Source organism: Seriola lalandi, unplaced genomic scaffold (genome assembly GCF_002814215.2).
Source record: "Seriola lalandi dorsalis isolate HSWRI2012SDOR001 ecotype SW California unplaced genomic scaffold, Sedor1 jcf7180002054901, whole genome shotgun sequence".
In the NCBI taxonomy this organism is placed as follows: Eukaryota; Metazoa; Chordata; class Actinopteri; order Carangiformes; family Carangidae; genus Seriola; species Seriola lalandi.
The window spans coordinates 978,709-992,838 of record NW_019525453.1 but is presented as its reverse complement, the minus strand read 5'-3'; the positions used below and the strand labels follow the sequence as shown (position 1 = coordinate 992,838).

Genomic DNA, 14,130 nt, shown 5'->3' with positions numbered 1-14,130 from the left:
CCCCCCCCCAAGGGAAAAATACAGATGACAAGCCCCTCGACTCTGGTACATTCAGCATAATACACACTTCCACAACAGTAATCTCATCAGTACAATAGATACAGTCATGTCGTACTCACCATTCTTCTCTTCTGTCTTTCTCTTTTCAACAGAAATACCACTTTAATTCACCAGCTTGTTCTTTACTGTGGTTTCACTGCACGTTGAGCTAACGTCAGTGACACTCTCCGACTTCCTGCAGATGTTTCAAATTAAAAGGGTAAACATGAGAGAAGCGTTGTTTTTGCTTTAAACAATTAGAAATAAATGACTAATGTAAGCATGTCCCAAGTAAAGGCAGTGTTCTCCCTTCAACTGAGGTCAATTTGAGACTTCACAGGAACAGAAGTCAGAGATGTCAGTAAGGAATGTCTGCATAATCCTGAGAGGAGGTCTAAAGGGACTTGAACCTAAAATGAGGCATGCACCATTTGGCCATGATGCAATGATGTAGATGAAAATGTAAGCATTGGGTGGGGCTGGGGGTGTTACATTCCTCCATTAAATATACCTGGGTTCTCTTCATTTAAACAGTTTTATTACAAAATGAGATAATCATAATGTGCAGTCTCAGTTACGTTGCATTTTGAGGAAAATAATTTATATTTCAAATACAGCCTGTCCCCCCCCCCCATACTGACATGACATTTAAGAAACAAATTCTTTCATGAAAATCTCTATTTGAATCTTAGCTTTCGTATTTGTCACTAATAGTGCAATCCTTTAAGAAGATGCGGGCACTGTCCAGTGACATGTTTCATGATGCCTAGAATACTATTAGAGAAACGTACGGGGCCAACACAGTCTTTTGGAATATATGACAATCTTGATGTAAACTGTACATGTACTATACACAAGCACAATCTGTAACCCCTGTGGAACCACACGTACAACCAGACTGAAATCAGGACACAGAGAGGGTATTGGTTTTCAATCTCATATCCTGTTTTATTGTTCAAATATGGCAGAACAAGATATACAACACAGCACAAACAACACACCTACGCAGTCAGACACACACTCGGACAAATGGAAAGACAAACAGAAAGGGCAATTTTGTAGAGATGTTCACACAGGAGTTCACACAGCTGCGAGTTGTCGTGATTGATAGAGACAAGAACTTCTCTAGGGAACCACTGATCAAACATCCCACAGTCACTTTATGAACTCAAGCACACACGCACACACACACACACACACACACACACACACACACACACACACACACACACACACACACAACAGGACAACTTGTGTATTAAAGGGGATTTTAAGGAGATTAAGGATCCGGTGACAATAGAAGATAAAAATGAAAATGTTCAAAGTCCACCTTAAGACAGAATTCACCTTGTTGTTATTGATGTTTCAATGAGCCCACAATGACAGGACTTAAGTGGATTTCACAGGGATGAGAGCACATTTTCCAGCTCACACCTGTTCGCGCCAGAGGGAAATAAACCTCATGTGGCTGAAAATCTGAGCTTGCAAACTGAGTCTCTCTTTATCTCTGTGTCCATGCGCAGAGAAATCGATTTACCTAGAAATAAAAATAACATGAATTCTGTCTGGAGTGGGTGGATGTTTTTTTTTTTTTTTTTTACATTTAACTCAAGAATCCAACTCTTTAGCCACAGGTTAACATTTAGGAGACTTTGACAAATCTCACAGCAAAATGACCCCTCATCATCATCTAGTCATTCACGTTGGCTAAAAATGTTACCTATGCATTGTCACCTTAAGCACTTACAGTTAAACAAAAATCACATCAATTTGTTTTAGTGACTAAAGGCCACTTTGAACAGAGGTGGTTTGATTTAACAGCATGTATACATTTACCTGCTCTCTGAAAACAAGACAATTAAAAACAAAAACGAAAAATAATTGAAGTTTTGTGCTTTTTTTCACCTTCAAATACAAACTGAATGCTCTTTTTCTCAGTTCAAAATAAAATATCTTCATTTTTTTCCACATGAAATTCATTCTTATATTCATTCAGGGAAGCCAGCTCTTCTGCTGCAACAGCAAAGCAAATAAATAAAAATAGCTAAAAAATAAAATATTTAATGTCAGAGTAAACCAATCACCTTTATTATAGCTGTATCATCATCATCTTGCTGTCAGTTGAAAACCTCATCTCTCAAGATCTTTTTAAAAAACTTCCCCTAATTAAGGGACAATCTGCCTTAATTTCTGAATGGATTACATGAGCTGTGAGGTCAAATGCAGCACATGAAAAGGCCAATTTCATTGTCACGTTTAACAGAAAAAAATATGTATAAATATATATATATATGGATGGAAGACACTGAAATTTTCAGCTGACAGAAGCAATTTTCTGAGTTAACCTCCTTGACATCAGCATCACCATCTGAATAACTAGCTCGGCTGTAACTGCTCTTACATGTGAAGTACAAGGGGATAAAAGCTCCTCAGATCAGCACAAACATCCCCAGTAAACACTGAGCCTCAAACAGCCAGCCTTCAGTCTGTGTTATAGCCTTTAAAAGACTAACAGATAATAAACCATCTGTATGTTCTTGCTTCAGACTAATTTCACTGAAAAAAATAACAATATAGTATGAACCAAAATTAATTATAAATGATCAGACAGGAAACTGAGCTATGAAATGAATGCCTGTGTTTAATAGTAATAACCACCTGTCACATATAAATTTAATGGTTATCAATGAAACAAGCAGCCAGGTTAATGGCGTTAATGGAGTAAAAATGCTTTCTTGGCAGCTCGTAGTGTGTTGTCGTAGTGGTATATTATTTTTTAGCATCCCCGATTTAGTGTCTCCAATTCATCTGACATTTTTTGTAAAATTAGTGTTATTAGTAGAGAGAAATTAATGTGATAGAGGGATGCTTGATTTATGCACCGTGTGTATGTGCAGTGTTTCCTAGAGTGTTTATGGACTCAACAGAAGAGTCCAGATTGGGTTTTCAAAAGCTGGTATCGCTTAGTTTCTGTTTTGAAAAATGAATTCAGAGTTTAGAGCTTGATTTATCTTAACTCAATGATTGTCTCAGTGCAGCCTCGGCACGACAACAGTAATATATAATATACTTACAAGCACAGCAGGGGCCACTTTCTATAAACAACTAAAGACAGATCGGCAGTTTGGTATGTAGACAGACATCTTATGTGAAACATAAAATGAAATGCTGGAAGTTTCAAGAAGATCCATTTCCTGAAGTGGATAAATTCAAAGTGCTTTGAACCCAGCCTCGTAGCTGTACAACAAAATACAACAAAAGAACTTGTACTGATCCAAAGTCCAACATAATGTATTTCACACTTAAGTTTGGAGAAATCCAACATGTCAAACCAGCTCTTTTCACATATCTTCTTCTGAATGAGCAGATGAGTAATTGTTCGTCTATGAAGTCAGCACTGATTTTATTTTCTAAAAGAAACATATGCTGAAAAAAAATAAAATATTTTCATCACCTGCAGCAATGTAGTGAAGGAGAAAGGAGTGTTTTACACTGAGGGGAATAGAGCATATTGAGTCATTTTTTAAATGCAGGTGATGGTAAACCAAGCTGTCTACAAAACAGGATTTATCTTATTCTAAAAAGGGCAGTTTGCGAGTGACCAGTCACAGTGAACTCTACATGTGCACGTCTCTCTAGACGAGTGCGTCACATATGTTTTCTGGGTTTGATGTACGAACACAGACCCCCGGTCGAGTGAGGATCTGGGGGCCGTATCCGCTCTGTTAGATGAAGGACTCCAGAGTTAGTAAGCTAACTAACAGGCTTAGCTAGTTGGCCTGTTGGGACGGTCACCTGGTAGCACTGATCTTAAGCTACATTATATATTTAACTTGCACTGTGTCAGGCTAGGTCGGGTGGGGCAGGTAGCTAGCATGACTGGCTAGCAGTTGTGGTTGGCAGTCAGCAAACTGGACTGACTGGTTGGCTGGTTCAGGCTTTCTGCCCAGAGCTGCCTGACTCTTCTCCTGATTAGCCAGGCCTGGCTGATGTTTGATGGGCGGCTGATTTTTCAGTCTCTGTACCTCAGTTCGATGATGTCACTTCCTGTAGTCTGTGGTGGAGTTAGCTGTAGTGTCTGTCTTTGTGGCAGTTTCCTCAGTGTTTCCAGGGAGCTGCATGGCCGTGGCCTTAGGCCCGCCCCCATTTTGAAGTGTCTCCTGTTTGTATTGTTGCAAGGCGCGATTGACAGCGTCCTCAACCAGTCTCTTGCTGACCCTCAGTAGCTCTGCCTCGTCAGGCTCAGACCGGCGACGCCCACCTGGGTAGAACAAGCGCGACAAAAGCATTTACCACCGTTTCTCATATTCAATCATGAACACATTCTGTACATTATCATTCACAAACTCAATACACACAGATACGCAAACAATGCAAGAAAGTGAGATATACGGCTCTTCAGCTGCTAAATGCTCTGCTATGTTCACCAGCTATTTGCTAACTTTGTGTATCTGCTGTGTGGTGCTGGGCAGGTAGCGTACAGCAAGTGAAACATAACAGTGAAGGTGCAGGCCGTAAAACCCACAAGGAGCTGAGGGAAACTGCAGAGATGGGCGATTATTCTCTGTGGATTTGTCAGTGTGAACAAACCTTTTCAGATCAAACATGGTTATTTTTTCCACCGTTAATGTAACATATTGATTAGTGCAGCTACAAGGTAAAATAAGGAATATGCCCTTGGAATAATACTGAAATATTTGAGTAAATTTATTTATTTTAGGATAAGTCACATATTGTTTTAATAAAATTTGAACTGAAAATCTTATTTTCTGGAACTATACATCTTTGTAGTTTTACAGCATTTTCAGATGCTGCTGAGATGAAACTCTAAACCAGATTTAGTGATATACTGATGCCCCTAAAATTTGCTGTAAAAAGTTGTTGTTTTTCTGTTTTTACTTGTGTATTTTTGATGGAATCAATAATCCCTTTCTAAAAAGAGAACAATATAATTTTCACAAATTGAAATCCATCATCAAACTGTGGATTTTCAAATTCTGTTTATGCCACTATAGCTGGTGGTCTGTATGTGACAGGAATGACATATTCAAATGATTAACTATTGTAACATTTAATGCCATTAACTACAGTGGATTTGATTCCAGCTCCAAGTTGGGTGTCTCTTTATATGATAACAGGTCTTGTTTCATTCTTATTCTCGTATAGTCAAAATGAAAAGGGACGGTAACTATTAATCTGACAATAATAAATGACTATACAATCACTCATTGTAAAGTGAATCCGGAAACAATAGATTGGATATGACAACAATAGAAAAGATGTGACAGTTAGGGTGTTGAGTTGATGATAACAGATGAGGTAAACAACCATCTATCGGCTCTTCTGTACATGCATTTTGAATCTAATCTACCTCCTGCAGTGTTTGAAAAGATGATAAATTCAACAAGTAAAGCTTTTATTACACTGCTAGTTGTGCTTTTGCTATGGACAAAATGGCAGTCAAAAAGACAGTGAGATAGAGGGGGAGTCAGACAGACATAAAGCCAGTTAGAAAGAAAAAAAAGACAGGCAGAAAGTCAATAATTCATGGAGAAAGACAGTTATGCAGACAGGCTGTAAGATGGACAGCCAGCACCAAGCCATTCAGAAAGAGAGTAATAGAGAAGCACTCAAGCATCCGGCCTGTCTGAGGCGTGCACACACACACACAAACACACACACACACACACACACACACACACACACACACACACACACACACACACAGATCACTGCGGTGGTTCAGAAACACACTATAACCACCTCAACATTTGATTACTGAAGCCAAACAGAAAATCCCCAAGCTAATCTTCTATACCACAAAACTCTCCTGGGCCCAGGGGTTTGTTTATATGTGAAAGCAGTGTGGTGCTCTATTATTCATTACAGAAGAATACAGAACATACAGAATAGAGTGAGAAAGCCTTCGAGGATGATAAAGGTTTCCTGAGGTGAGAATCTCATCCATAAAGCGATACATCTACTTTTTTTTCTACCAACCTAGTGTTACTGTTGATGTTCTTGTATTGCTTTTTGCAGATTATCCTTCCTCCTTAGAGGAACACTGTGGAATTTTTAATCTCTAGTAGCAACATGGAGCAACATAATTGCTACTGAAATGTTTGCTTAACAAAAAAACTCCACAAGGAACCTTTAAGACACAAAGTATCATTGACTTTTTGGCAAACTGACTCTTAAATCAGTTCAGTAGTATGACAAAATGTAGCTCAGTTTCTCTGATCTAGCTCTCTGCTGAAGTGCACCTGGTGGCTACTAAACATGACACATCCAACCAGCAAAAAGTAAAGTCCTAAAAGGTATGAATTTAATAAGGTGTAGAAATGCTCTGCAGGTGCCTCAGTCCATGAAGACTTGCTATAGTAATGTCAGTCACCGATGACTGATTGTACCACACGTATCCCTTCTTTCATCCTCCAGGTGTTCTGCTGGGCTGACATCTGCTCTACAGACCATACTGATATTAATCAGTCACAATCACATGCATGTCACAGCAACATTTCACCACCACTAGCGGCTTGTTCTGTTGACACATGCATTATGCGTCCATGGATTTGTGTTATTTATGCCAAATATTCAGCCTGCTAACAACACGCTGGACAGAAACCAGCATTCATCAGACCAGACGGCACATGTATACTCATCCAATTATGATCAGCATGTGTTCACATCAGCTTCACTTTTTTTTTTTTTTTTTTTTTGCTAAAGTGGTTTGTACCCAGCATGATGTTCTGTTGTAGTACATCTAGCTCATGGTTTATTGAGTTGTGTGTTCTAAGAAGCCCTGCTGCTGTTGTACTGAGATGCTATTTGATTAACTGTGGCCTGCCTTCCAGTTTGAGTGACTCATGACTCTGACCGCTTTTCGATGAGATATTTTTACCCTCAGGAGAATGAACTTATTCTGAATCTGCCTTTCTTAGTGAACTGTAGACACTAGTATGTGGAGCTCCTCAGATGCAGGTAATTTCTGAGTATCTGATACCGGCACTTGTGGCACTAATGATCAAGTCATTTAAATCATGTGACCTAACCAACTTCTACAGGCTTTGCATGGTTATTGCACTGGTCTCAACGCTCCCTCATTTGCCGCCACAAACCTTTATGCAGCTCATTATTGATGATTGGCTCCTGGTCTTTGTGACCAACAGTAATCAAACACCGCTCACATACAAAAATATTCTTTACTTCAGGAAACATATTGCTCACATAAACAAACATGAATATGTATGCATAGTCATTTTCCCTCCATCTCTGGGAATGCTGTCGAGATATGTGTAGACTACATGTCAAAGTAAAGAAACTGTAGTAAAAGTAGCTCATTTAAACAGCGAATAGCAGCTCCCATGAAGATGAGGGCACAGCAGGATGTAAACATGCTGAACCTATTCCAAGCCCAACAGGTGCTGAGGGCCACTACCTTGTTTGCATGATTTATACTTTAGTCACACATATTTCATAGTGCGGTGGAGGAAGTTATTACAGCACAAATGAAGGAATGTCTATAATAAAATCCTTGCATGCAAAATACCGAAACATGCGAAAGGCAAATATCAGCAAGTAAAGCTGTTGCATTCAAAACTTTTACAAGCTAATGGATCTAGTGCATTATAAAAAATGCAATGTCCTGCTCAAGGAAACTACAGCAGGGCGAGGCTGCACGATAACACAAGGCCATACACCCAGGCAGTGCGGTTAATGGACATTCTTAATCACTTCCTGCTCTGCTGCCTGAAACCAGGAGGACAGAAGCTGCGTCTGGTTAACTGAATTTAAACTGATAGGTTACGTGAAATGATCATAGATGAGAAATTAGACATAAGCTGAAAGGAAATGCTGGCAGATACTGTTTTATTGATTAGATTTCTGATTAATTTTATAAAATGCTGGAATTTGGAATTTTTGGGAAAATGATTGAACAAGCTCCACGTCATCGTTGAAAAAGTCACTTACGTTGTGTTGTGTGTTATTAATATGATCAATAGTATTCCAGAAGTAATCATCATCAGTTTGATTAGGGATTACGTCATGGAGAACATTTTTAGCCCAAAATCACATGTAGATTAAGTATCGAATGAACCCTCCTAACTCTGATTGTAGACATACGACATGAGGCGGACACATACTTGAACGTTTGGAACGGAGTGGATTCTGAACCAAGTCTGCAACACAAGCATAAAAATGAAATATTAAATCAAGACACACATACAAAAACACAAAAAAAAAACCCAACAAGATGTATTTTATCTTGTTGTCTCGTGGATTTCATACACTCACGAAGCAGCACAGTCATAAAAGCCTCTTTGTCTGTTAACACAAGGGAGATACTTTCAGCGCTAAAAAGTTTTGACCCTGGGCTACATGAAGACTATAATGGATGCACAATCATTCTGAAGAAATATTGTTATCCAAATCCACTGACTGTCATACTGCCAATAGCTGCAAGAGTAAAAATAGGGTGCAGGAACATTTTATTTCAAAGATGGAAGAATTGCAAACACAAAATATTTTAAGTCCCTGTTTCAGATGAGGCGGCACTTTGGAGAATAACTGTCGGATGATTTTAAAATGGGAAGATTATGGCATATGGGAACTGAATCCCTCATTTCGTGTCCTCTCTTATTCAGATCAGTTCCTGCTGTCATCATCCAGAAAATAATAGCTTGTAATTCTGACCCTGTATATATGATGTAACGCTGTCAAAGGTCTGTTTAAAGGGGTGTGTGTATGTGAGAAACTCTTTTTATCTTCCAGTCCAATTTCGCCCTGACAAAATGAACGCCTTTATGATGGCAGTAAAGCTGCCCTCTGTCCCTGCTTACACGTGTAATACGTGTAACACACACACACACACACACACACACACACACACACATACACACACACACACACATTCCTCACAAGGCTGACAGTTCAACAGCATCTTACACACTTTCTCACATACACCCACAAATTCTCATAGCTCATATCCTCACTCTCACACTCCTTTGTTTCTGTATCTTCTACTCTCTCTCTCTCTCTCTCTCTCTCTCAATCTTTCTCAATCTTTCAAACCCCCTCCATCTCTACCACTCTGCCTCCTGCCACCTCTTCTCATCTTTACTTTTTCAAACCTCTCTTTATCTAAACCTTTTTTCCTCTCTCTCTTTCTACCTTTTTTTTTTTTTGCTGGCTGTGTTGTCATGGTGATGGGATGAGAACCAGACAGGCATTTCAACTTTTAACAACACTGGAGGACGTACCGACTTCCATCTGGTTTTTGGCAGGTTTCACTCTCTCATGTCTCCAAGTGTCTTTTTCTCAGCACGTCTTTCTTTTTCCCCCACGACCTTTCTCTTTGTAGCTCATCTTTACCCTCATACTGACTGTCGAGTCTAAAGACCTGGTGCCAAATATTTCCAGTGAAGTCTCTCTCTGTGGACTGACATGTTTTATTTTTGCCTCTAGCTGTAGTGTTCTTCCTTTCTTCATCAGTATGCATTACATTAAACTCTGGCTCTTTCACTGTGATGTTGATTCATCTAAAGCCAGACTGAACCTCTTGACCCATTTGGTGCAAACCAAGCCAATTAGTGTCTTTATCTGGTAAGTAGTAGTAATGAGGACAGTTTTAGGTGGAAATTATTATTATCTTGCCTGGGTAGATACTGGTTAAACCTGTAGTGGAAATGAGATTAGTCTAGTATATGCTGTCCTCTGTCCAACAGTAATTGTTTGCCAGGTAGTGCTTTAATTGCCCGTTTATATTTTTAGCCATGATAGCGGCATGGTTTGTAGGTTCGTCTACCATCTTTGTCCTTCCTGAAATATCTCAACTGAGGCTCAACTCGGCTAACGATTAATGTGTTGATTATTTTCTTGATTTATCAGATAGTTCTTTGGTCCACCACTTTCCAGAAACCAAGGTGATGTCTTTAAATGTCTTGTTTTGTTCGACCAACAGTCCAAGAACCTAAAACATTACATTTACAATAAAAAAAAGGAAAACCAGAGAAGCTAAAACCAAAGGACGGGTGAAAGTTAACTTAACAACTTAATCCATTATTAAAATAGCTTGACCATTTGTTTCAGACTGCACCTTAACTTTGTATCTTGTGCCAATTATTTTACTTTGGTTGATGATTAGCTAATTGCTAAACTAAGATGGTAAACATGGTAAATATTCTACTTGCTAAGTCAGAAAGTCAGCATTGTTATTGTGAGCATGTTAGCACCTTGATGTTTGCATTAGGTCAAAGCACAGCTGTGGCTACATATAGCATCACCGACAAATCTTTTCAATAGTGTTGAAACTATACGTTAATTCAATTCAATTAGTTAAAAATCATTAGTTTCAGCCCTAATTCTATTACATTATAATGCAGCAAATAAAAAGCCCCTTTATCATAGTGCACGATGTCCAAAAGTTATGCAACTGTGAGCTTGTTTTGTATTCTAACATTAGCATTTATTTATTTGAGCACTAGAGCTGCTAGCATGGCTGCAGACGCTCCTCCTTTCTCCTTCCACTTTGTTCCTCCTCCCTCTTTGTCTCTGAAGTGCACTGGTTTATAGTCACTCAGACAGACAGAGAGGTCGAAAGGTTGTTGGTGTACAGATGCCGTTTTTGGGATTATGACTGTACACTGTCACGGAGCTTGGAGTCTGCAGCATGTCAAATGACAACTACTGTGTGTCTGCTTTGCTTTCATTTCATTCCCAGCGTCACCGCTCTGCCCTGTTGTGCTTGGCTCTGCTCTTTTCTCCTGGGCACCACTCTACTGTGATTTATTCTGTGCGATGTAAGAACCTTTTAACACCATTACTTCAAACTTCCATGCACACCTATTTATCTTGTTCTGTGGCTCCTTTTTCCGCCAAATAATTAATAGAGTCCACTTCCTGGTTGAATCAGAGCTGACATTCTGCTGAAGCCTGCCAAAAATCTTTAGGCAGGCGCTTTTAATACTTTGTACTTTCCATGATGGAGGGAACACTTTATAATGTTCAGTTGCAGCTGATGGTGGCTACTCTGGTGACGCAACCCATACACAACCACTTCACATTTACATGCAGTATAAACCCATTAAAGACCCGAATCAAATTCACTGGATACAGCAGCATAACTGATTATATTTACACCTAGCCTAACAATCTGTGGCTATGACTAATTTCTTCTTACCCCAAATCAACTGATTCCCTGAAAGCTGTAGTAGAGGTTTAGACACAAATTTAATGCAGCTTATCTGGTGAGGGGAGGAGGATAGATGAAGACAAAGCAATGGGCAGATGAGGAGGAGGGAAAGAGGGGGACAAAGAGGAGGAGAAAGACTACAGTACAGTACGTGATGTGAGGAAAAGGAGGGTGAGCATATTTGCGCAATGCAAAGACCTCCTTAATGGAGGTTCGAATGAGAAATGAAAAAGCAAAGCAAGAGGAAAAAAGAAGGGAGCGGGTGCATTTGAGGACGGAGGGGGAGGCTGGAGGAGGAGGAGAAGGAGGGGAAAGGAGGAAAAACGGACATTGAAATAGGAGTATAGGAGGAGGACAGTGGGGGTATATAGAGGCTGTGGAGCAGCGGGGTAGGTGGGGATAGAGCCCTGATGGTGGAGTGGTTTCCTCAGGAAATACCAGACGCTCTCTTAGACACGAGATACCGACTGCAGCCCAGTTCAACAAACTTATATTTACACTGTATTCTAGGGAGCCAGGATTCGACTTATTATTATTCATTGCCAGGTAGACTGTTCATTACAAAATGCAAACAAAAATGCACTCCCTAAATACATGCTGAATAACATCAGGATGTTGTGCTTCCTCTCAGGGAAGGTTAATCCAGTAAATTAAACATTTGGCTGGAGGTAGAAAGTCAGATCAATAAACCTAAGCTGTTATCCTTTGGCTGGAGAATGGCCGAGAGACACTACAGTGCCCAATGTCCTCATCAAATGGCCTTTGAGCGAGGGACTAATCACATAAATGCACCAAGGACACTGCGAACTATTTAAAGCATTTAAAATAAAAATTTTAGACAAAAAACCAAAAGATAAAAAACACTAGGAGGAGACGCTTGGATTAAAATTATGCAGCTCTATGACTCGTTACTCATCTTTCTACAACATATTCTGTCATAGTCTAATCTGCCTGCATTTCGGTGAATTCAACAATAGAGAAAAACAATTACATTTCTCACAATCTCTCCCTTGCGCCAGAACAATGGGATACAGGGTGTTGTTGCCCAGAAGTGTGTGAGTCATTACTCTCTACCAGTGCGCTGATCGACAATTTCATGGCTGATAGATTTCCTCTACTGAGACAGTGAACACCATCAAAGCACTTTGAAAACAATGCAACAAGGATGAAGAAGACTTAAAGAGGCACTGAGACTGAATGGGAAATAGCATATGCAGTCATTGTGCTACCTGAGGCCTCGCCTTTATATAATCCTGCCAGAAACAACAGGGTTAACTGCTGGTAGAAAGAGTTAATTTGCATTTTGTCGCCCCAACATGAACATGATGACAAAAAGCGAACTGCCATCATTCTCGTAAAAGAAAGCCTTAGGCCAGATGTTACATTATGAATATGACAGTGGAATACTTAGTTAAAAAAAGTAGAACATAAACTAATTATGTTGGTGATTTGCTCTGAAGTGACTTCAGAGAAATAAGGTACAGAGAAAACATACATACTAGTGCAACCCAATTATTCCTAGGAAATTATTGCAGCCTTTAGCCACAGTGGTGCTTTGAGCTAAATGCCAACGCGCTGATGTTCAGCAGGTACCATTTAAAGCAGAATATTTACCATGTTAGCGTGGTAGCATGCTAACATTCGCTAACTTGGTCATTAACTAAAATATAGATCAAAATAAAAATTGGATTTCAAAAGTCAGGACATCACCACCTAGATTATAATCCACGCTGAGGGGGGGACATTTCACACCAAATAGTTGTTACTCTAAACCAAACATATCAACCTGATGGAGGAAAGGGGAGGACATGGTATGAACAAAGTCAGGATTCATCCTCTGAGCACCATGAGGCAAACCCCAAATGTCACCCTCATGGTGGCACTACAGGAAAACTCCATGCTGCAGGGCACAATCAAACAGACACAGCATTGAAGTGAACATCCCTCATTGATTATACCTTAAAAAGCAGAAACTGTTTCCATTTGTCAGAGCAACACTTTAGTGAATGTCTGTAGAAACTTTCATGGCAACCTGTTTAATAGACAATAGACTGACAATGCCATCCAGAGAATAAGAGAGGATGAAACTAAAAAAAAAAGGCAAAGGCTCTTTTAACATTTGGTTTGGGGGTCTGAAAGGGGATGCAGACATTAAAGCTGTACAGCTGGACAGGTGTGTCGCCCTGTGAACACTGCTTGACTGGACATCAAACAACCAGCCTGGCCTTTCTAGCATGAATGGGCGACAGGAGAAAACGCATACTATGCTTTGATTTGACATCTTTCGGCCTGGTGTCATAGAGCAACTGATCACAACCTAGTCTGTTAGCTAACTTACAACAACATAACAATTCCTATAGGGGGTTCAGCGGTATGAACCATGACATTATTTTTGTCTCAATCGCTTCAGATACAAGCAGCACAAGGAATCACATGCCTCTGCCTCTCAGCGTCACCACTGTTTCCACACCTTGGTTTTTGACGCCAAACTCAAATCCAAAACTGCGGCTTTATTATGTGCTTGACATCTTTATAAAGAGCAGTGACTGTCTGGCCTGGTTTGGAAACACGTCTAGCTTAAACAGTGTCTGGCCGAACAGAGAGACTGGCTATGATCCAGTCAGACCTCGTCTCAATCAAACAGGGGGGGGGGGACACACACACAGTATTAAAGAAGTGAACATCTCCTATTGATTGTATCTTAAAAAAAAAAAAAAAAAAAAAGCAGACACTGAGTGGTTTATATTTCTCTTTGCAGAACAAAACCTTAGTCCCTTATTCCCTCTGGCCAAGCTTCAGGGCATGTATGCTGCAATTTGAACCCAGCTGTGCCTCCCTCCTCTGTGTCGCAACCTGACTTGGGGCAAAAAACATTCAGTCAGTAGTCAGGCATGGCTTTT

General features: G+C 39.9%; 1 protein-coding gene across 3 annotated transcripts in view; it reads right to left on the bottom strand.

Annotated features, from left to right (window-relative positions):
- Nucleotides 1-962: 962 nt before the first annotated feature.
- akap7 (A kinase (PRKA) anchor protein 7) overlaps nucleotides 963-14,130 on the bottom strand; it is a 43,058-nt gene continuing 29,890 nt past the window's right edge. For 2 of the 3 annotated variants that reach the window (XM_023430040.2, XM_023430041.2), the window contains exons 10-11: nucleotides 8,184-8,219; nucleotides 963-4,300 (exon numbers count right to left, since the gene is read on the bottom strand). In XM_023430040.2, coding sequence (XP_023285808.1) covers nucleotides 4,080-4,300; nucleotides 8,184-8,219 — 257 coding nt within the window. In that variant the 3' untranslated portion in view covers nucleotides 963-4,079. The remainder of the gene's footprint in view (nucleotides 4,301-8,183; nucleotides 8,220-14,130) is intronic. The other variant, XM_023430042.2, reaches the window with a different exon arrangement.